The sequence below is a fragment of the Silurus meridionalis genome, chromosome 17, assembly GCF_014805685.1.
Source record: "Silurus meridionalis isolate SWU-2019-XX chromosome 17, ASM1480568v1, whole genome shotgun sequence".
NCBI classification, from domain to species: domain Eukaryota; kingdom Metazoa; phylum Chordata; class Actinopteri; order Siluriformes; family Siluridae; genus Silurus; species Silurus meridionalis.
In genome coordinates this window covers 22,136,998-22,161,042 of record NC_060900.1, presented here as the reverse complement: position 1 = coordinate 22,161,042, position 24,045 = coordinate 22,136,998, and the positions used below count along the sequence as shown (strand labels likewise).

At 38.5% G+C, this 24,045-nt stretch overlaps 1 protein-coding gene across 5 annotated transcripts in view; it reads right to left on the bottom strand.

Moving 5' to 3' along the window:
- The window catches only part of pde4d (phosphodiesterase 4D, cAMP-specific), a 169,526-nt gene that overhangs the window by 27,064 nt on the left and 118,417 nt on the right, over positions 1-24,045 (bottom strand). For 3 of the 5 annotated variants that reach the window (XM_046870704.1, XM_046870703.1, XM_046870705.1), the window contains 2 exons: positions 500-691; positions 60-96 (listed from right to left, as the gene is read on the bottom strand). In XM_046870704.1, coding sequence (XP_046726660.1) covers positions 60-96; positions 500-691 — 229 coding nt within the window. Of the gene's footprint in view, positions 1-59; positions 97-499; positions 692-10,190; positions 10,471-14,352; positions 14,463-24,045 lie in introns of those variants that run through there. The other 2 variants (XM_046870707.1, XM_046870706.1) reach the window with 2 other exon arrangements.

Genomic DNA, 24,045 nt, shown 5'->3' with positions numbered 1-24,045 from the left:
AAACCTAAAAAGCTTAAAGAGGAAAAAAGCAGTGCTTTATTGAAGAAACATTGACCTACCTGTGCAAAAGGGGTAACAATCATGTCATCTCCATGTCTACATAGTGGGAGGAAAAAACAGTTTTAATGAGTACAGTCATATAAAATAATATCAGCAACCATTTGTTTACCAAGAGTTGCTATGTCTGATCCAGTATTACAGTTTTAAGTAGAAAATCAAACATGACATTGACATTACATAAAGCACAAGAATATCATTTCTACCATTTTTCAACTATTCAAATATTAGGCTCATTATTTACATGTGTACAATAAGCCATAGAGCTATTTGTTCCTGAGTCTTTCACACAATGTTATTTATAGACTTGTTTTTCCCAGTTATCATTGTTTAGCTTAAACAAATCAGTCAATGCAAAGAACTATAAGAAATGAATTATTTGAGAACCACTAAGCGGAGGCACACATTATATCAAGCTATGTTCTTTCTTAGTTCTGCTCACATGTCACTGGCGATGGAGGAGTTTCTCGACATGGACTTTGGTGAGAGGTCATAGTCGCTGTCCGAGCGGTACAAGAACGACTCCCTCCGTTGGCTATGGACGAAGTTGGCCTGCAGGATGAGACCTGACCCAGGGCTGGCCATTGGGTCCAGCGGGCTGCGTCCTGACGACGTGCCATTATCCACATCGAAACTGCAAAAAAAACATCATAAGTGAACAATTGAAATGAACATGAACACTTTTGGTACAGGGATACACTCAGGATAAAATCTAAACCTAAACAAGCTATCATCATTTTATAATCTGTCAAGCATTCTAAGAAAAATGAAAACAAATTGTTCCAGAGTGCTGTTTAATTCTGAATTCAGTTTATATCATTTCCTATTTTCTGTGGTATATGTCATTTCTATAGGAAACACTTCCAAAACAGTACAGTAGACACCCCACATAATATGCATATACAGTGGGCAAAAAAGTATTTAGTCAGCCACCAATTGTGCAAGTTCTCCCACTTAAAAAGATGAGAGAGGCCTGTAACAAGTTCGAACAGGTGCCATTAATACAGGTAACAAATGGAGGACAAAGGAGCCTCTTAAAGAAGAAGTTACAGGTCTGTGAGAGCCAGAAATCTTGCTTTTTTGTAGGTGACCAAATACTTATTTTCCACTATTATTTACAAATAAATTCTTTAAAAATCAGACAATGTGATTTTCTGGATTTTTTTTCTCATTTTGTCTCTCATAGTTAAAGTGTACCTATGATAAAAAAATTACAGGCCTCTCTCATCTTTTTAAGTGGGAGAACTTGCACAATTGGTGGCTGACTAAATACTTTTTTGCCCCACTGTAACTATTATACAATTATCATTTTTTTACAATGAAAAACCTCTTTTAAGGAGATTTAAATTCAAAAGAAAAGAGCAGCCGTTGAGAGAGTGCCGGTGGGAAGGCACGTACCGGGATACGCATGCGCGATAACAACGACCGCCGTGAACCAACATATACCAACAATAACGGACAGTGAGAGTGTGGAAGTTTAAATAGGAGCTGGTGATGATGCTAAACGAGCACCATATGTGCGCGATTGAAGCCGGGAGCTTCAGAGAAAGCAGCCGAGAAAGCACCTGACACGCTGAAGGGGGCGGAAGGGGGCGTGGCAGGTGGATTCCTGACAGATAAACATGTACTGTATGTATTTTTATAGCATGCCTTCATCAAACAAATCGCGGCAACGCTGTTGTGTAAAAAACCCCTTCAAAAACACGTGCATGCACATTCTCATTTATTAACTCACATCATGTACATAAAGAAATTTCAAGCACGTTAATATATTGCCGCCATTTTGATTTTCGTTTATCTCGATCATCGGTTACCTCTAAGCTTTTTGGCGACCCCCTAGGACATCGACATAACTGGGTTCCACTGTACTTAATGCTTCAAAATAACCTGGACTGAGGTCTAATGACTTTCCAGGCCAGGGTGTGGTCTCGGAATGTGGGATATACTGTGTTTGGATATAAAACACAAAAGGTAACTGATGACCCTATTTAATGCCAAATTCCATTTGTCCAGGTGTCCTATTGTGTGTACAATAAAGAGATACAATAACAATGAGTAGATGCAACAAATATTTTGTCTAGGGAGCTTATACCAATGGTGCTTTAAAACAAAAAGCCCATACATTAAATAAAAAAACACTAACATATAGGTATTATGATAGATAATGCCACAAAGCAATTCAGTCCTGTTTTGACCAGCATCAAATCAGCAACATGCCGAACAAAACAATACCCTTCATCACATTTCACTATGGTCATGCAAAACAGCTTATCTGTAAATCTAAGAGAGTCGAAGAGGAAAATACAGTCCAGTCGATGGATTATTATTAATTCACTGAGGCATATTTTTAAGCTTTAGGACTTAAATCTACTAAGTAACAGTGTAACTAGAGAGCTTATTTTAATCAGGATTTAAACAGCTGAAAAAATAGAGGGTTGTTCATTCATTATGAAAAAATGCAAGAAATTGTACTATAATCCTATCAAAAAGCTGCTACGAAACTTTTTGAATACTTTCGATAAATAAAGACCTGTTTAATGTGACTTCAAAACACACTGAATCAAAATTACTCGTCTTATTAATTGTACAAAATAACCATTAAAAGCTCCTCGAATAAGGCCACATTTTATTTCCAGAACACTCTATTTTCATTCTAACTTATAATAAAAAAATCTCTGTTTCAATGAAGTTCCTTTGCAGGAGACGTTTACTGCTTACTAATATCTTTCTTATCTTCCTAAGACGCACTTCCTCGCAACCAGTTTGCGCCCCCCTTAATAGTCGGCTGTGCAGTAGTTACCTGGGCTGACCCAGAACACCTAGAGAGCATTTGCACAATCTCAAAGCTCCTGGGATTCCCTCTGGTTTGACGTGGGGCGTGACGCGGCATTACGTCTCTCTCTGTTTCTCACTTAACTCCCTGGCGGACCTCAGGCTTGTAGTCACCGTGATTACACATGCGGGTGGAGCTTAGGCCGCTATTGGCTAATACTGACTAATCCACTCTGTTTGACGTGTTAAGATAGAGCTGAACAATGAACACCAGTGCTGCAAAATGTGACCACGTGCAGGGGTCCTCCATGGACGTCACTACTACGGGGATGACGGCAGGCTTAACTAGTGTTATGCCTGGGCTCAGTGAAAACTTTAGCTAGACATATGTAAGCATTTTATACTATATCCCATATCTGATATGAGCCATACTGCAGAGCTTAATCGTGTTACACAAGTAAATCCTTCTGTGTGCATTATGCCTACGCAGGCTTACATTAGCCTTCCTCCAAAACATTAATGGAATAGCAACAATATGAGATGTACATGTTCAGACAAGACCTTTTTGGTGCCTGAAGTTTCCTTTCTCAACTGCTGCTAAAAGAAGAATGTATGTAATTATGTGGACAAAAGGTCGGACATCGTAAGCTTTGTATGTGCTTTTCGAACATCATCCACATTTAGTCTTCTTTTGCTGATAAAATATTCTCCACTCTTCTAGGAAGGTGTTCCACAAGATTTTGGAGATTTGTGCTCATTCAATAAAGAGCTCTATAGCAGGCCACTCAAGATCTTTCACTCCAACCCATGCAAACCATATCTTCGTGGAGCTCATTTTGTCTAAAGGTCATGCTAGAACAGGTTTGGGGAAAATGTAATGCTACTGCATCCAAAGACATCCAATAAAGTTTTTGTGCCTTACATTTTGTGTTAACTGTTTGGGGAAGAACCACATTGACTAGAAAAGTCAGATATCCCAATATTTTTGTCTTTATAGTGTTTAATAAAAAACGAGATGTCCACTTTCCTAAACTGTGATATCAATAAAATCAAAGGCAGGAGGAATGCACAGTAGTAGGAAAAGCAGATTGCAGCAATGGAAGTAATCCGGGTGGCAAAGTTTTGACTTGGTTCTGTGCCATTTACTTTTTGCAAATAATTATAATATAAAATAAAAAAAAAACACTGACTTTTTCATTACTTAGATTGAAATGTGCCTTTTTAAATTCTCATCAGAAATTTGTCTAGCAAAATTGTAGTACTGAAAAAAGACAGCTACCTTTCTGATTTGTATTTTGTTTTACATTTATTTTTAGTGCATTGTTCAGAAAGTGGTATTAAGTGGTAATCCCACACAAATTGCTGTGAAACGAGGAGTTAAAAACTTTAGCCTATGCTATTATTAGAACATAAAATTTGGGGACACCACAGCCTGTCATGTTTCATTCCTTACTTATCAGCTATAATCTGAACTGAAACAGCGTTCTAGTATCAATCCAACATCCTCTTGCCTTTACTACCACATAAGAAGCAGCCCCGAACCCTGAATGATCTCACAGAATGACCTTTAAAACCATTAACTGAATCTTTGACATGGAGTTAAATGCACAAGCGCAGAAATAACGCACTGTTCCTTCTCTGTCTCCTTTTCCTTCTCTCTGTTTAATTGTAGATCATCCCTGGCAGAGTGAATATGAAGTGATGGCCTCCCTCTTTTCCTTAAACAAGGATTACTGCATGCTTCATTCCAGGTTGGGTTACACATTCACTCCGACTGGGTTAAAAACACGGCACTGTTTGTTCTTTCGGCATCTTCTCCTTGAGAGCTTGATACGCTGATAGGGACGCACACCAAACGAAATGTCTTCTCTATTTGATTTGAGTGCAGACTGACCCTGACCTTCTGCCTAACAGATTTGGATTAGAATTAACAGCAAAGATCACTTGGACGGGGCTGAAATGGCCTTGCCATGCGTAAAAGCACATTCCCTATTATTATGTAAAATAATGGCATCAGACAGAGGTTTTTACAGGCAGTGAACTCAGCTGTAGGGCACAAACTTTTACAACAAAAAAAAGATGATTTTTTTAATGTGCACAACACACTTCCTTTTTACTGACTGGATACAGAGATTTTTTTATTTTTGTAATTTTTCACCACAAGAACCAATTTTTATTCAAAATGTCGACATTAAATTCCAGGAGACAGTATTTATAGACATGATAACTTGATCACTTTGGGTTTTTAGTTCCACTTTTCTTACACGATTAAAAAACCACAGAACTCTGTGGCTCCTGAGAACACTTTGAGAACGACAGATACAAGAGACTCGAGCTGTTACAGTGGAGTTAATACACTAAACCAGCTGAAATAAATCACTGTTATAAAAGGTCACTGTGGATTCCCGGGAATGCAGCTCTGTATTTGAAAGTAACCAAACTGTCTCTACGTTTTCTTTTTAATACACTCTAATTGGTAGATTATTGGATCTCTGATTACTAGGTTGTGAGTTTGAATGCCAGCACTACTATGCTGCCAATGTTGGGCCCTTGAGCAGGGCCCCTATAAGCTTCAACTGCTTATAGTATAAACGAGATAACTGTAAGTTCCTCAGGATAAACAAAGACATGCCAAAAGACCAGTGTCCACAGTAATGACCAATTGCTGATGCCAAATGTTTACCCTGCTCATATACTGCTCTGGGTTGTTTTAAACCTAGAAAGCATTCTCAGCTACATTTACAGACCACAAAACTCTTATCAAATGCAAACTGCATATTTCTACATACGGTAATTCATAGATGCATTCAGTCTAGTGCAAAAGTCTGGACACACTTAGGACAAAATTTAATTGCCTTTATATCAACAAGACAAAAACATTATATATATATATATATATATATATATATATATATATATATATATATATATATGATGTACACACACACACATACACATAGTCAACCCCCGACAATTCGCGGTTCGGGAATTCTTGGCTCTTGGTTCTTATTTGGAACCTATTCAGGAATATTCAGGAACGTAAGGAATAACATATTTTCATTTCATAAAATTGTTAAAACACATTATTGTATTAAAGTGTCATAATGTGTAGATGAATTTACTAAGGTTCACTAAGGATGCGGGTCTGCTGATTTACGGAACTCGCGGGGGTCTTTGAACGTAACCCCGGCGACTTCTGGGGGACCACTATATATGTATATTGCAAAACATAATGTAAAAACAACAAATGTTTGTATTTCCTTTTCTAAATGTGCTAAAACTATTTTCTAAAACTGTTAACAATGCCACCATCTCTCATATTCTGTTCTGGTTGTAATATTTACTCCACATGCTACACTGCTGTCATGTATTACCTCATTTACATGACCAAACCTTTATTTTACACCATTTGACTGTTGCATTCTTTTCTTGTTCCAGGCGCCATGCTGCTATTAACTTCTAGTACCCATAAAACTTAGGGGTGAAAATACTAAACTCTGCAATACATACAATATCCACCTCCACATTTTCAATGTCTTCTATTCTACTCTACTGGTTAAATTTTGACATTGTGAGAAAAAGAAAAAAAAAATTCTCCCTTCTACAAATGATGATGAAATGAAGCACACACGACACACATGGCATTAGTTAGCGATCTTTCAGGCATGTGTTAGCTACTGGCCATCACCATTTTGCTTTTTATCGTCATGGTGACGCTGAAATAAATGATAGAATCAGCCTAAACAAGGAAAGGAATGCAATGTGGTTTAGCTCGCTGATTCTGGCATTAAAGGAACGACTTTTATGCAACTGTTTTTTTTCCCTTGTCCTCAAATCTCAAAGTTTTTCCAATTATTGTTTATTATCTTTACTTTGAAAAGTCTGGACAACGCTATTAGATTCAGTTTAATAACAAAATGCTCTATTTTTGTGATACGAATCATCTTCCAGGAGGAAATGGGTGGATTACATCCTGTCAGGAAAAATTTAATCAGGTTCGAATATCTGACAAGACAACAACTTAACTCTTTCAGCAGCTGCTATTTATGTAAATGCACATACCTTTTGGGTAAAATCAAAGCAAGGCAATAATGGTTTTCTGGCACGTATCCTGCCCCTCAAAATAAATACATATGTAAGTATCTACACCATGTTTTTAAGTTTCCTTTACACTAGCACAGCTAGATGCAACACCTTAACCTGTTCTTACTGTAGTAGCAAAACAAGTGGCTGATAGCTGTTTAGAAACAAGACAAGTGCAGAAATTCAACAGCTTCTTTATTTATGGCCAACTAATAGTCATTAAAAACGATCTCATGTTCAAACACCGGAAATCATAACCAGGGTGACGATGCACATAAACATCCAGCAAACAATGAGCAAGAGTTCCTGAGTTGACACAGGAAGATGAGGGTATAAACAGACTACTAACTAATCACCATCTACACAGTGAATAGGTGAAAACAATCACTGACAAGTCACAAGCATGTTACAATCAAAACATGTGTAGCTTTGCACTCAGGATCTTTGTAACATAACATTTATGGCGTTTGGAAGTTGCGCTTATACAACTTGACATTGTTTGAAGACTGTTAGTGACTCAGCTGTTCAGACATTAAGGGGAAGTTTATTTCACCACCCCGGTGTAAGAACAGAGTACAGTCTGGAAGCATGTCTTACCCTAAGACATGCTTGGGGGGGGCGGAGACATTCATGACATTTTACAGTAATATTCACTCACTGTTCATGAAAATATTAACAGCGAAGAGTAGCCTTTCGACTTTATTGCCATTTTTCTATGTCGATTGCTTCTAAATTCTTATTTTTACATCTCACTGTGTCTCATTATTAAACAAGGGAAATAGCTCAGGTAATATATCAGTAAACCACAGACTACAAACGAAGTTTATCTCTATTTAAAAAGATGATTCATGTGATCATTCAATTAAGAATATTTAAGCAGCAATATAGTGACAATACTTTAGACTTGTATTAAGTGTTGATTTCAGTACTATAATAATCCTCAGCCCCTTTTTTTTTTATCTTTTACAAGAAAATTCCTTCTTCAGTCTGTATTTCCTTGATCATGTCTGGCTGAAAGCCATACACTTACGTTTAAACGAAGTGGTCTAGACTCTGTAGATAAACCCGTTTCCTGTGAAACATCTGGCACGCCCAGAGGTGTGAACAACATGTAGATAATTTACATAATGTGATTAATGAGCTCAAAAGATCTACTTAAGTGTGTGCGCAGGTCAACTCTGAATACGCGTAACTTTCCAAACGTAAACGCTGATGTGGTTGCACTTTTAATTCGTGAGCTCTAGTTATAGCTCCAACACAACGATTTCAAGGAACGAAAAAAATTATACGTTTTGACATAACACCTGATAAAACTCGATTTAATGTTAAGTGTAACGCTACCCATTAAATGTCTCCATGGGTTTCCACCGAACCCAAAGTAATATTGGTGCAAAGAAGACTCAGGTGCGAAACAAATTACTCAAACTAAAGAATTAGGTAATAGAACTAGCAAATGTAAGCAGCTTCGACAATTTCGATCCTTGACGAGCTTAAAATGAAAACTAAAAATTTACGAACATTTACAGATAAAACTCTTTGGTTTGGTGAGAATATAGACTATTTTATAAAAAGGCAACGCAAAGCATGTATAATCATATCTTGTTTTAAATCTTGATGAATGCTTCATCAAAATCCTGTTGAGTGCGTTATGTCCGTTCTATGGAAATCTGAGTGTCAAAAAAAGTCAAATTATCTCGATTGGTTGAGGTAGCAGGTTCGACATACAGGCAGTTAAATGATATAAATACATTTATAGTTTATAATTATAATTTATCATTTGAATTAGAATTTTAAGTTTAAACAGAAAGTCTTTATTATCCTAGAGGATTCTGCCCATGGCCTTCATGGTGCTGCTTTAAACAACCACTGGGAGGAAAACTGTGCATCAATTCCCATTTGTGGTAACTGCCGTCAGAATACTGGATGCTGATTCAGGAATGTGAGTGGCGGAGACATGTCATGCATATATACATATACATATACATATAGGAATGTAGACGTGTGCGAATTTCAAATGTAAGCTTTTAGATTTTTATTCGTTTTTTATGTATTCTGGTGTTGTTTTAAGGTTGTTGTTTGAATTGCTAGGTGAAGCTGAAAATAAATTAAAACTAATAACTAACTAAATAACAACATTTTACTGCTATAATCTCTATTATACTATTCAATTATTATACTCTATTTATACTCTACTTTTATTTTTTGTGTGTTTATTAGTTATTAGCTTGCTATGACTTCAGGTATTCTTGCCAAGAATGCAGCTTACACAAAAACAAAAGGATCCAAAGAAATCTTTTTACATGCTGGAATAACGCACGCACTCACTTCTTTAACCAGATTGCAAATGCATCCCACCCAAAGTTTACATAGCTGGAATGTTTAATTAACACGGATGACATGCGGCACTCCAGAAGCCCTGTTCCACACGCTTCGTCCCTACACGTAAACACGTCCACGCAGACATTAGCATCCGTCTGCAAATATCAAGCAGAAATCCAAACGCTTGGGTGTCCACAACAAAACCCAGCATAACTACAATGGTGTTCCGCAGCAGCACAATAGCTTTATACAGCTGTTATCACAAGCCTAAGTGAATAACAATTCATTCAGACACGACGGTAATCACAAAAGATAAACTCCGCTATGCCAACAAGCACTCGCTCTGAGTCTATAATAAGCGCAAGGAGATAAGGAACAAGATGGGGCAGGAGAAAAAGAGGCCCGAGCTATCTGCCCTTCAGCATGTAAACAGCTTTCAGCGGTCTCGTTGTGTGCGCACAGAAACATCTCGCACCCGGGAGAGATGTCTGAAACGAGGCGTGGGTCACGTCTGAAACTACAACACGTCAGGGCACTTTAGTGCAATCAGCCGCGTGGCGTAGAGTTAATTAACTGGTAAGAGATATGACTGTTAATTCTACAGTTTGCCTATAAAACCAGCAAATATGACCCTCGACACTCAGCAGCCAAAATTCAGTGTGTGTGTGTGAGTGTCTGTGTGTGTGAGTGTCTGTGCGTGTGAGTGTGACAGTGAGATACAGCATGTGAACGTGAGGAAGGGAGGGAGGGGACGTAACAATGCCAGGAATGTGTGGAGAAAGCCCAGGAAATAGGTGTTTGTATGTGTAAGTATAGGAAAAATCCAGAGGAAACACAGAGGCAGTTATACTACAGAGAAATGTAAAGAGAGAAAAAGAGAAGAAAGAAGAAAAGGGCAACAAGCAGCAGACTGAGGCAGCAGAGTGAGAAAAAATTCAAAAAACAGCAAAAAAGTTTACCCTTCCATGCATTTCAGTGAGCTGGTGGAGCGCGAGCGAGGCTTCATAACAATACTCATTGTGCCTGAACGTCTCTGCTGCCACCTTGTCCGAAGGAAAGGCAGCGTGTGGAGTCGTCTTCACGTATTTCCAACGCGCTGAACTCCCACACGCTCCTCTGTTCACACACACACTTCTATCTACCACCCCTTCCTCATTGAAGTACAGTGTTTACTCTCCGCCCAGTGTCTCTACGGTGTGTGAGAACTTGGCCAATCTGCTTGCTCCCCCCCTCCAACTCTCTCTTCCACCTCAGGTCTCTCACTCTGTCCCGCCCCAAGTCTATTCCGCCCATCTGTCTGTCTGTGTCTCTCCCACCTCAGGTCTCTTTCTCCCACCTCAGGTTTGTCTCTGTCTCTCGCTCTCCTGCCAATCTGTCTGTCTCTCTTCTACCTCAGGTCTGTCTCTCTTCTACCTCCGGTCTGTCTCTCTCTCTCTCTCTCTCTCTCTCTCTCTCTCTCTGTCTCACACACACACACACACAAACTTTCTATCGTGCCCTTCCCTTTGTCTGTCAAATCAATTGCACTGGTCTTTCATATCTATTATCTGAATGCATGCCATAGAAATTACAGTGGGAGTCGTAACTACAGATGCAACACCATATTTAAACGAGTGCATTAAGTGTAAACCTTTCATATGATCAGAACTGCTGTTAGAAAATTATATAACATCCTCTGACCAATTCAGCAGTACTGTGTGATAATGGCATTTAAATCCTAATTCCGATTTGCCCTGCTGCGTAAACAAAGCTGTACATAATAAATCTCTTGTCTAAACATCGCACAAATAAGATTTTCCTTTCACACTCACCCTGTGCTTTAAAAAAAAAGATTATAGATGTATTATCCAGTGGAATAATATTTATATCTAGGGTTAGGGTCTGTAGAAACTTTACCCGTAAACATTGCAATTTTTCTGCAACTCTACTGGTTTTCAGATAATAATATACTGTATATGGAGCATGTGATAATTGTGGACATCATTGTTCATGGGAATGATAAATACAAACATAATAAACACAACAACTATTCCTAAAAAATTAGTAATGCGGTGTTTAATGAGATCACAGTTCAAAAAGTACCACAAAGACAAAATTATACGCGCAAAATTTAAGGTCGACCGATAGTGGACTTTACCGATTCTGATAGCTCGATTGAATTGTACTTGCTAATAACCGAATAATCAACCGATAGTTTTTAATATGATGGATACTGGATAAAACAAACAAGCAAACAAACAAAACACTTAAAGGAAAACAGTACTGAACATTATATATGTGTGTGAATATATATATATATATATATATATATATATATATATATATATATATATATATATATATATATATATATATATATATATATATACACACACACGTATATGTATGTACACACACACACACACACACACACACACACACACACACACACACACACACACATATATAATACACAAATAAACAGCATGTAGCATCAGTGATTCGTCTCTAGTGGCCGCTCTTGTACTGTATAACGCAGCCAGGAAAAACTATTTGTATGAATTTTGACTATAATTTAGACTATAATTCTAGCAATTAAATATCTGTGCTAATTAATTGCCTAAACCAATGAATCGGTTGACCTCTACGTAAAATACTGGGACACCTGACTTTTCCAGCCATATTTGTTTTCAGAAAGATATAGTTCACATAGGATAAAGTGGAAGATCTTGAATTGCCTGCTATAGAGCTCTGACCTCAAATGCATTAAAGACCTTTGGGATAAATTAGATGTTGACTTTAACCCAGACCTCCTTAACCTACATCAACACCCTCTTCACGCACACTCGAAAATCTAGTGGAGCACCTTTCCAGAATAGTGGAGGTTATTATACAAGCAAACGGGGACTAAATGCTTATGGTCAGATGTCCACAAATATTTAACACATAGTTTACTGACTGTTTACTCACAATTTTAGAACTAAAGCACTGCACCCTTGGCTTGACTTTGGGTTGCTTGCTGTAATTATTATTTTTTTTTTTTTGGACTTTTTTCCCCATTAATACAAAGAAAATCTATTTTTTTCTGACAGGGTACAGGACAAAGATGTAGAGGCTTTAGCAACTTCTTGATGTCCAGACTTAAAGCTGGTTATCTAAGCTCTAATAGATGTTTATTAATTTATATCTATTGTGATATAGAGACAGGCAAAATTCTGCTATACGTGTTTTATTTCTGTGGACTCAGTGATGTGTGCGTCAATGTGAAAAACAGCGCATGCTTGTCAGCAGACAGACCAATGCAGGTCGTTAACAGATGAGTATTTTTTCAAACGGCTCTGCGTCACCATTAAATACTCTTACTGGTTCCTGAGTCTTAGTCAGGGTGACAGGTGGAGATGTTGAAAAACATACCAAGGTCATGCAAGAGTGAGTAGATTTAAAGCTCTGAAAACATTTTTTCTTTGCATGTCAGTGTAAAAATATTTGAATGTGGCTCATAGCCTTGCTTTAGATCTCAATCATGACACGGTTGACTAAAAGACACTATAAATGTTACTGTAGACCTGCGATTGGTTTCCACAAGCACAAATTCATCCGAGTGCTTCTCTCCCTCACCATGTTTCATCTTCTGTTTATTACCTTCAAATGCACCTCTATCCTTAATTTCACACACACACACACACACACACACACACACACACACACACACACACACACACACACACATAAATTGCTTTTTCATTGGAATGTCTATATGGACAATAGTTTGTGGACACTTAACCATAAGATTTTTTTGAACATCCTATTCAGCATTTAGTCCCCATTTGCAGATATAATTCCCTCTAATCTTAGAAGATATTCCACTAGATTTTAGTGTGTGCTTGTAGAGATTTGTGCTCATTCAGCCACAAGGGTGTTAGTGAAGTCAGGTACTGAGGTAGGGTGAGCAGGTCTGGAGGAGGCCACCACAATCAGTGTTTCAATTCATCGCAAAAGTGTTTAAAAGGGTTGAGGTCAGAGCTCTTTAGCAGGTGACTGAACATCTTCCATTCGAAATACAATATTATAATATGCAAAGACATCCTAGACATTTGTGTGCCTCGGACTTTGTGGTAACATTTTGGAGAGAAACCACATATTTCTAGAAATCTCAGTGTCCCAATACTTTTGTCCATATAGTGAACAATCTGACTTTTTAAAAGGTGATGCTTATTTCACATCACGAATAAATATCGGTTATAAACTGAAATCATTATGAAAGGTGTACAAACTTACTCACAAACAGTCAGTCTGCTGACCACATAATTATTCGGGTGTTTCCTATTTAGCCTGAGTTTTGGATCCGGAGACTATCTATCCTGGCAACACTTAAAGTTGACTCTTACTTCTATTTATGGTCTGAATAAAATGTGCCTGGACTCACGCTGATGTGCCTGAAACAGCTCTGAAAGTGGAGAGACGATCAAAATATCCATGTGTTGTTAGTTTTCTGAGACTGTGGTCTCGATATTTAACCCATAACTCTTCTGTTATAGAAGAAGAGCAATGTAAATATATTACTTCTCTTCCCAACACATTTTGTATCTATTTTCTGGAAACACAGTTACTATAAGTCACTATAGTAAACATATTTCGTCATTAAACGTCAGCAGAACAAACAATCTTCCATTTTTTTCAAATTTCATTTAACTTTTCTTTAAAAAATAAAAAAAACTTTATCCCCTCTGTCTCATTCTATAGACTAATCCAAACGTTCACTCCTGTTGGGTTGAAGGAAAAACAACAGAAACAACCACACACCAGTTGACTATATTAAATGCTGTGTATGACCTAGAAAATTCCCATGATGCCCAGAGGAATCTGTAAAACACTGAAATGGGTCAAGCTTTTAGAAGCCATATGTAGCATTGCCCTCTTGTGTCTCAAACAAGAAATAATTTCACAACAATAACAAGAAAATATTGAGCAGCAATTTAGCAAAAAATGTCTCAAAGGTTTGCTGAAGAATCTTAAAATGTACCTTTGTAAAAAAAAAATAGGTGCCATCATGTACACAAACCTCGACAAAGACAACTCAAAATAAACAGACGCACTGATCCCCAGCTCCAGTGTGTAAACGGGTGATTCAGGCATGCGTACCTCTGAGATTTAAAGTAGCGTTTCCTCTTCTTGCCTTTAGGAGAGCTCATATTTAATGCCAGTTGCCATCAGTTTGGAAGAGACAGACTGCCTGAGCTGCTGGACCCGTGCTACACTGAAATACTCTGACCTAACTCCGTGTTTGTGTGACAAAGCCATGCGCGTCATTATCCCCTGACCTCTCGCTATAATCCCATCAAATCCCAATGTCCTTTTTTGGTCTAGCGTAGTCTAATAACAGGGCTGGCGTTCCCATCTTCACTTAACACGCATCAAACACACGTTGAAATGGCAGCATGAGAAAAATAGACAGCCCTTGCCTCCATGTGCATGCATGTTTTGGTAAATGGTACAAAGCTTGAAAATACAGCAGAATGCAAGCAATTTATAGAGTAAACAGAATTTCACAAATCTGAGAGCACAGAATGTGTGGACATTATTTACACAGGGATATTCATCTATTTTTCTCTATTAAAAACCTTTTTGATTACTTTTGTGTCTGGTGTCAAAAAAAAAAGTAATAATCACAAGCCTCTAGGACCCGAAACAAAGTAATACAATCAACATGTGAACACTACTGTAACAAACTTAAAGCTAGAGAGCTTGATAAGCTCCAGAGTGGCTCAGACCAGGATAAAGGGATCGCTGAAGTGCAACAAATGAAACAAGAGTTTTAGTGTTGAAATGATGAGTGGGGAAAATGACGAGCATCACAGAACAGTGTAGATATGCAGCTGATATTTTTTTGTTTGGTGTGTTTCGGAGTGTTTTGAATAGGGAAGTGGAATCTCAGTGGTTAAGACTCTGGGTTACTAGAGTATAAAGTATAAAGCACGTGGGGGGATGGTTGTTTAGTTGCTAATGCATTGTACTCTGGATCGGAAGTTCATAAGTTTAAATCCCAGCCAAACCAAGCTGCCCCTGTTGGGCCCTTGAGCAAGGCCCTTAACCCTCTACAGCTCAGTTATAAGTTGCTCTGGATAAGGGCGTCTGGCAAATGTACATTTGGATTGTTATCTTGTCAGATATTTAAAAGGTGCGCCCCTGACGTCACTTCATTCTCATAACTCAATGAGGAGAAGTTTATGTTTCCTTTATGTCCAATTAATTAAAATTAATGTCCTCAGGTGCCAGGACAGCAGACAGGTGCCAGGACAGCAAACAGGTGCCAGGACAACAGACAGGTGCCAGGACAACAGACAGGTGCCAGGACAACAGAGAGGTGTCAGGACAGCAGACAGGTACCAGGACTGCCCTTGCTAATGATAACTGTAGTAAGCCAACACTATTTGAACTCTATCACACAATGCACATTTAACAATTTCAATTATTGGATACAAACTTTCAACACTGAACTAGTTACTTTAAATGTATTCAATTGTAATTAAAATTAAAAAATATATATTTGTTACATCACTGAATGCCAGTTTATATTTTTCCTCTACTTTGCACATTGAACATGCCAAGGTGGGAAAGATTATTACACCTTGCAAAAAGTCTATAAAGACAACGTTAATCATTTAGAAAATTACATGTCGACTGGTACAAGGGACAGAGGCCAGGGCATGGCAGTGCATCCAAAAACCAAATGGCACTCTGACTGTATCCCTGATGTTAGCGAGACATTTCCCGAGGAGCTCATCATCTCGTATCAGGCACCAGGCGAGCGATATGCTGCCTGAGCTAATGTTCCAGTTGGATTAGAATATGAAACAGGAGCCTGAACTGAAAAACTGGAAGAAAGACCCTTCGAGCACTTTAGCCTTTTCACGACTTTAGCGTAAAGGTTAGAAAGAGACCTGGTTGATCAGAACACCGTGTTCACCTCGGTAAGGTACCTGTTGAACCTGAGCTTGAAACAAGCCATTAAACTGGGATTAGCGCAGGCACAGTACATAGAGTACAGCACTGACCAGCACTCGTATAACCCTTCACCCATCTCACCAGTAGAATGCACGTATATTCCTCTTAGCTATTTGATCATATATTTTCATTCTGAAGGGAAAAAAAGCCTTACAAGTCAATTAAAGACAGACATTTCCATCACTTCATCTTCCGAGCTATTTCTTTTCTATAATCAATCAGCCACCATTTTTATTCTTATTTCTTTCCCAATGAAAATAACAGTGTGTCTCTATAAAACCGGAAGACTTGTGCTAATACATAACAGGACATTCTTTTTCCTTATCATTACTTATTACCCAGTGAATAAAAACCATACTATTCATATTTTCAGCATATTTAAACTCTTTAACTCTTAACAGTTTACACAGAAGATAAAAGCTGATTTGCTGCTGCTGTATTTATGCTGTTTTAAAATTAAAGTTTTTTAAATTTCACCATTAAAATTGCAATATGATCATTTGAAAATGCTCAGCATAAAATTTACACAGTAGTAATGTAACTGTGAACTAACTGCACCCGCAAATGGATTTGACTGACAGGTGAGTATGCCTAATTTTTATATATATATATATATATATATATATATATATATATATATATATATATATATATATGAAAAATAATAATAATTTACACACTGCATCCTGCGCTCTATATTCCTGTGAGAAATCATATACTGTAGTATATAATAATAATACAACTGTAAACTGGGCTATTAAAAGAACACAGATTACTGCTCAGAGAGTCTTTTAAATATATAAAATAGATGTTTTCTTGCCTCATACCCAGTATTCCTGGGACAAGCTCCAGTTGCAGTTTGACCTACCTGGGATAAAGCAGCTATTAAAGAATGCAAGGGAATAGGTTCCATGTAACCAATCCATAGAAAGCCATGTAACAGCATATGAAACACACACACAATTGAAAACGCACACACACACACACACACACACACACACACACACACACACACACACACACACACACACACACACCCACATTCTTTGAAAAAATTTTGTCAACAGAAGTTACCCTTCAAGTATTAGTAATTTGGTTCATGTCTTTACAGTATATAATGTACTGTATACAAAACGTAGGTAAAAAAAAAAAAAGGGGTCTACACTGTAATGAAGTGTATGGCTAAACCACCTCACAACTCCCGGTATAGTTTTGCTTGTTTCTCTCCCAGTCTCTGTGTTTTTTCCTGATTCATTCCCAACATGTGCCTATATACACGGACCAGGCGTAACTTTATGGCCACTGATCCAGCATAACATTATGACCATCTGCCTAATATTGTGTTGGTCCCCTTTTGCTGCCAAAACGGTTCTGACCAGTCGAGCACTAACAATTCATTTCTTCAGCAGTTTGAGCTACAGTAGCTCATCTGTTGAATCGGACCACATGGCCAGCCTTCACTCCACACGTGCACCACTTTTGATAGATACTGAGCACTGCAGACTGGGAACAGCCCACAAGAGCTGCAGTTTTTGGAGTTGCTCTTACCCAGTCGTCTAGACATCACGATTCAGCCCTTGTCAAACTCGCTCAAATTCTTATGCTTGCTCATTTTTCCTGATTCTTACATGTCAACTTTGAGAACAAAATGTTCACTTGCTGCCTGATATATACAGTACCACATACTAAGAGGTGGCATGATGAAGATATAATCAGTTTTATTCACTCACCGCTCATAATGTTATAATGTCATAATGTTATGCCTGATCGGTGTATAATGTGATTATGATGCTAGGTTGCTCTTACATGCTACTGAGAGTGTTAATGTGTGTGCATGGTGTCCTGCAATAGACCAGGGCATTTCCCAATCTCAAGGCAGGTCTTTCCTTGACCCTGACTATGAAAGCAGGAAATGAAATGGAAGGTTTGAATAGTACTAGTGTACAGTTTATACTCTTGCAGTAGCACCTGGTAGATCTTTGTATTCTCTGCACTTGTCATCAGTTTGCCCATTCATACCCCCCACGCTAGTGTTTTCCACCCTTTAGAATTGTGACTAGAGCTTCTTTTGCTCCAGATTAAGACGGTATAACAGGGAAGCAGAAATCAGCATGAAGCTCAGAATGAATAATAAGCCCTAACTGTCAGATCAGGAATGATCACCAGCGCTGCAAAGCCACTGCATAGCCAACAGAACTGGAGTGAAGGAGTAAAGAGTGCACGCTGACACACAGTCACCCCTTTGCCTTATCCCTGCAAATCTGCCTACCTACACCAGATCTCCCCTGCCTCACCTCTGACATTAAAAAAAAAAAAGAAAAACACTCTCCCATCACCTATGGTGTTAGCTCATCCCAGCCTCGACCTGGAAACAACGCGTTCACATTCATGTGGACTCCTAAATGAAATGCATTATGCAGGCTATTGTGTTACAGAGGACGATTTAAAATATCCATGAACATATGGTATATTGTGCAGCGCTGATGAATAAAAACACGACTCCTGTGAACTATGCTTCAGATTACACTTTTGTATCAAAGATGGAAATTTTGTACACGGCTGCGGCTCTACTGCTAGACGATTCGGTCAATTTCTAACACTTATAGTTATAAAGCACAAAAAAAGATCATTTTAATTAACTGCAAAAAAAAACAAAAACCCTGCGTATTCACGTCATTATAATAATAAATACTAATACAATAATAATAATAATAATAATAATAATAATAATAATAATGATAATAATAACAATCTAACCAATACTGCATGATCCAGTCATGTATGTAAAGTAACACCTAGTCATCAGGGACTTCCAAAGAACAGATGGTGTACATTAGTAATGTATGGCTTATCTTCATACTGCATATATGTTCCGCTCATATCTGTGTGACAGCACAATACAGACTCGCTTCCCTTAGTCTAATAGCTCCTTGCTTCCTATTATTGATTATAGAACCAACAGGGGCTACACTGATGAGAAAAACGTCCTCCGTGTGCGCTACATGATTCCGCAAGTAACGTGCGGACGGGATTACTGTCAAAACTCAAACAAGCAATATAGCTTGCAGATTCGAATTAATTCATAAGAGAAAAAAAAGCCAGATAACTGGACTGGCAATGTGTGTATTTTAATAACAGTATCGCTGGATACATATCTGATAGCTGCACTGTTGCCCAGCATTCAGCTGAACATTGCTTGAGCACACACACATACACACGCTCACACACACACGTTACATCTTTCAGTGTGCGCCTCCGATATTGACCCATGCCTGTTTTCCCATGCAAACAACAGAACGGCTTTTGAGAAAGCACCATTGTAACTCGACTATGGCACCAAACCTCATGACCCACATTTATAACTCCTTTATAACAAGGTCTAATATTAGCAGAGTAAAAATAATTATTACCACTGAAGAGATGCTATTCAACCCATCATGGGCAGCAGAGTCAGAGATAAAGCAGTGTGTACAGTATGAGGTAGGGGTTTAAAAATCAAAAGGGCTTCCTGAAATCAATACCACCACAACCACTTTTAAAACTGAGATCGGAGAATCGTTATTGACAATCGCGTGGAATGTGAGGAAAACTGATTAGCTTGCTTTACATTCTGTTTAAATAAATGTGCCATCTCTATCTGATCAAAGTGGGTCTTAAATCAGTGGACCAGGAAGTTTCCAGCTGAGCAGCCCATTAAATCCAACCTGTCAAGAAAACACCAGCAGGAGTAAAGCTCGAACAGCAACGATACAAGATAAATACGAATGTCTACGTTAAGTTCTAAACGGGATGCCAATGAACCTTCGGGTACTCAAAACAAAAAAACAAAAACAGTGTAAAGCAGTGAGATGTAATTTATCTCTAGAGTGCCACTCTACTTTGCAGAAGTCATCTTTACCATCTTCTTCGACCCTTGATGTCAATGGGCTTGTTAATGGCATATGGAGAGCCATTGATGCAGGCGCTGCGGTAACGGGCGACCCTCTCCAGGGAAAAGAGTTCCGAGCTCACCGGCAGACTCATCGCTGGCTGACGAGAGGACAGTGAGTGATGAACGACAAGGCAGATACAGACTCGCAGACGACAAAGGCTCCGTCTCTTCCAGCTAGACTGGGGGTGGGAGGAAGAGCAGGAGAAACTGCAGGGGAGTGGAGGGAGTGAATGTGTGCATGTCTGTGTGTGTGTGTGTGTGTGTGAGAGAGAGAGAGAGAGAGAGAGAGAGAGAGAGAGAGAGAGTGTGTGCATCAAGGGAGTCTATAAAAGAGTGTAAATTGCCAAGTTTTAGAGCAGTAATAACAATTAGGAAGTTAATGTAGAGATGGGAGCCAGTTGAAGGGTGGGTGCGGCGCTCCACGTGTCTCTAGGTGTGCGTGCAGCGCCACTCCGATTTCTTAGAACTCGACTTGATTTTCTGTCATTTGTTAAAGGCTTTTATATCCCAGGTCCTTGAGCCTAATAAGAGAGGCGAGAGTGACGTACGAGCAGAACATTATCAATCCAGCGAGCCGATCCTGCAGCCACTTCGTTTCTGCTTAGAGTCAATTTAGGGTGCAAAAAAAAAAAAAGGAGTCCGGTGCCTTTTGGCATTAGAAAAAACATTGACTTACGCATATTGGATCATGATGGATTGTGCTGTTTGCGTGTCTTGAATAACGAGGATGCGTCAGAAGTGGATTTTAATCTGACCAGGGAAGAGCTCCTAATGAACACCATAGTGAATTTTATGACTTGAGCCCTGCAGGCTCATGTTTTATGCGTGTGGAAAGACCCCAAGGCAGGAATGACTGCTCTTTTGCCCTCCGAATGCAATGATGCTATTCTGTGTTATATGTTATTTGACCTCTGGATGGTTTACAATGCAAAGACTTATACAGAGCAGGTTAATTACTCGTACATTATTCACAAAAAAAAAAAAGGATTTTCCACCACCAGGCAATCACTTCACATTTGCACTCACATTTTATATTACAATTTTTTATTGACAATATAGTCAAATGTTTGTGGATACCTGACGCTAAAATGTTTATGTGCTTTATGAACATCCCATACTCAAAAATGTGGCCCCTGTTTGCGGTTATAATAACTAGAGCTTGATCTTTTGCGATTGCTCGGCACCGATAGTTGATTGCTATAACTCTTGACTATCGGCAAAAGTCCATACCGATAGTTTTTCCGACTTCTGTTCCGCAGTCATTAAAATAGCGGCCTCTAGAGGCCAATCACTAATGTCACGAGCTGTTTCTTTTTGCACACGAGACTGCACGCTTCACGCAGAGAGATCGGTGCTATATTATATTCATTTACAATTTATTAATAATATAATTATATTTATTCATATAGTTACACATTTTTATGATTCAGTACTAGTTTTTGTAATAAATTACTATTTAGTACTATTTTACATAGAATGTGTTTGACTTATTTTTTTAAAAAGGTAAACAAACTGTATGGTGTTTTCTTTATCATTTTAAAGTTTAAAATAATCCCAAACTTTGTCAACTTTCCATTGTGTTCTTTGGCCTGAATCTTTTTTTCATCCCTGGTTGTTTTCTCTCTGTTCCTCTATTTTTTATTCTGCAGCATCTTCTTTGTTACCTGTCCAGGGGTCTCGCTTATAAACATGGCATAAAACGAGGCTCAAACCATGTGTACGCCACTTTTGCACGCAAAGGTTGCGATAAAAAAAAAAAAATTAAAACAAAACAAACTTGACGGGAGAAAGTGCACTCTAAGTAAGTTAGTAAACTCTGAGCCTTGCGTACTCACAACGTGGAAACACAGAAGGTGAGAAGGAGAACTGGTGACACAGACACATGTTTACAGCCCAGTTTTGTGTGTAAGCCATAAATAAATAAATAAGACCAAGATCAGTCCAGAGTTTAGCGGGTGGTGCATCAGTAATAATGGTCTGTGGGGAAACACAGTGCTCCGTGTGTAGTTAAACAGACTAAATGAATCATTGAGGAAAATAATTTTAATACATTTTTTTGTATTCTAATTACTCGAGTTACTCAAAGAATATAGTATGGACATGTGCAGAGGAGGGACATGGGGTATATCGGTAGGAAAATGCTGAGGATGGAGCCACCAGGAAGGAGGAAAAGAGGAAGACCAAGGAGGAGGTTCATGGATGTGGTGAGGGAAGACATGCAGGTAGTTGGGTGGAAAGAGGCAGATGTAGAGGACAGAAGGGTATGGAGACGGATGATCCGCCGTGGCGCCCCCTAATGGGAGAAGCTGAAAGAAGAAGAAGAAGGCGACGACTCAAATAATTATTTCAGCCCAAGTGCAGCCAGTGTTCCAATTCATCCCATAGGTATTCAGTAGGTACAGTAGTTTCTTTCACTTCAACCCATGTAAAGCATATCTTCATGGAGATGGCTTTGTGTACAAGGACATTGTCATGCTGGAACAATTTTGGTTTTAAGGTCAAAGTGTATTATGTAATATTACTACATCCAAAGACACCCTATAGAACTTTGTGGTAGCAGTTTGAGGTAGTACAACATATAGCTGGAAAAGTCAGGTGTTCCAATATTGTTGTCCATAGAGTGTACAATGCTTTGTATAAAATGCTAGGATTGTACAGTTGCACACAACTTAAGAGTTCAGTATTCGTTTTTTTTAAATTTTTTTTATATTGATTCTACAGACTTTTTACTGTCTTAGAGATTAGACTGACTCAGAAATATAAATATCTGACAAAAGCATAACCTTGTGCTCTATAATGATTGTATTATCTTGACATTTTGGATATGAATGGTGTCTGAATCCCGTGTGAAAAGAGTGCTAACAGAGCTGGTGTGGAATTTAGTGTTGAGAGAGTGCTGTTAGGTGAAGAGAAATTAAACCCCTGCAAGGGAGCAGAAACCCATTGCAAACAATTTGCTTTACAGATTTATTCAGTCTAATGCAATTAACATGAGTTCTTAGTCCTTTTGAATGCCTGCAGTGGTTTATAAGTTTGTCAGGACAAAATAATTGTGTGTAGGTGATATATAGAAAAATTACTGATCTCAAATAGCTGGATTGTTCAATAGGCTGAATGAGCATAAATCTCCACAAGCACACTCCTAAATCTAGTGAAACATCTTTCTAGAAGAGTCGGATGATATAACAACAGTAAACGGGAACTTAATATGGAATAGGATTTTCGAAAAACTACATATGTATATCTAAAGCAGAATCCAGTCTAAACTGTTGCCCAGCTGTGTTTTTCTGGCAATCATAGGAATAAACCTCTTAACCTCTATTTCAACATCACACATGTCTCCTGGACAGTAGATGCACTTCTCTTCATTACCACAAGAGAGCAGTAGAGCAGCACACAGCAACCGACCACACCGGACCTCTGACTACATTGCCATCGCATCACCTACATCATAGTTTACAGAAGTGACAGGTTCTATGATCAACACTGCGATAAACAGAAACCTCAAAAATAAATAAATAAATAAATAAAAGCTCAATGCTCTAAATAAGAAACTGTTATGTTTTTGCGTTTTGAATGCACCCTGTTATACGGCAATCAGGTTATTGCCATCTTTTAGAACACCCACAGAGAAACACTCCCAGCTGGAGATAGACAGCTCTCTAGTGGGAACTCTTTAATGCGAGTGCCCATCATGCTTTGTGCCTGAGGCTCAGACAACCTTAATTACCTCTGCAGGGGGTCAGGCTGGGATGGTGGGAGCTGGATCATGTGTCATTTTACATTACAGACTAACTGCAAATTTGAGAGAGCAGTTTAATGATACATCGTTGTCTGGTTTTTTTTTTTTTTTCCCCACTGTATCTCATATAGTGTGGTTTGAATGAAATGTGAAATAA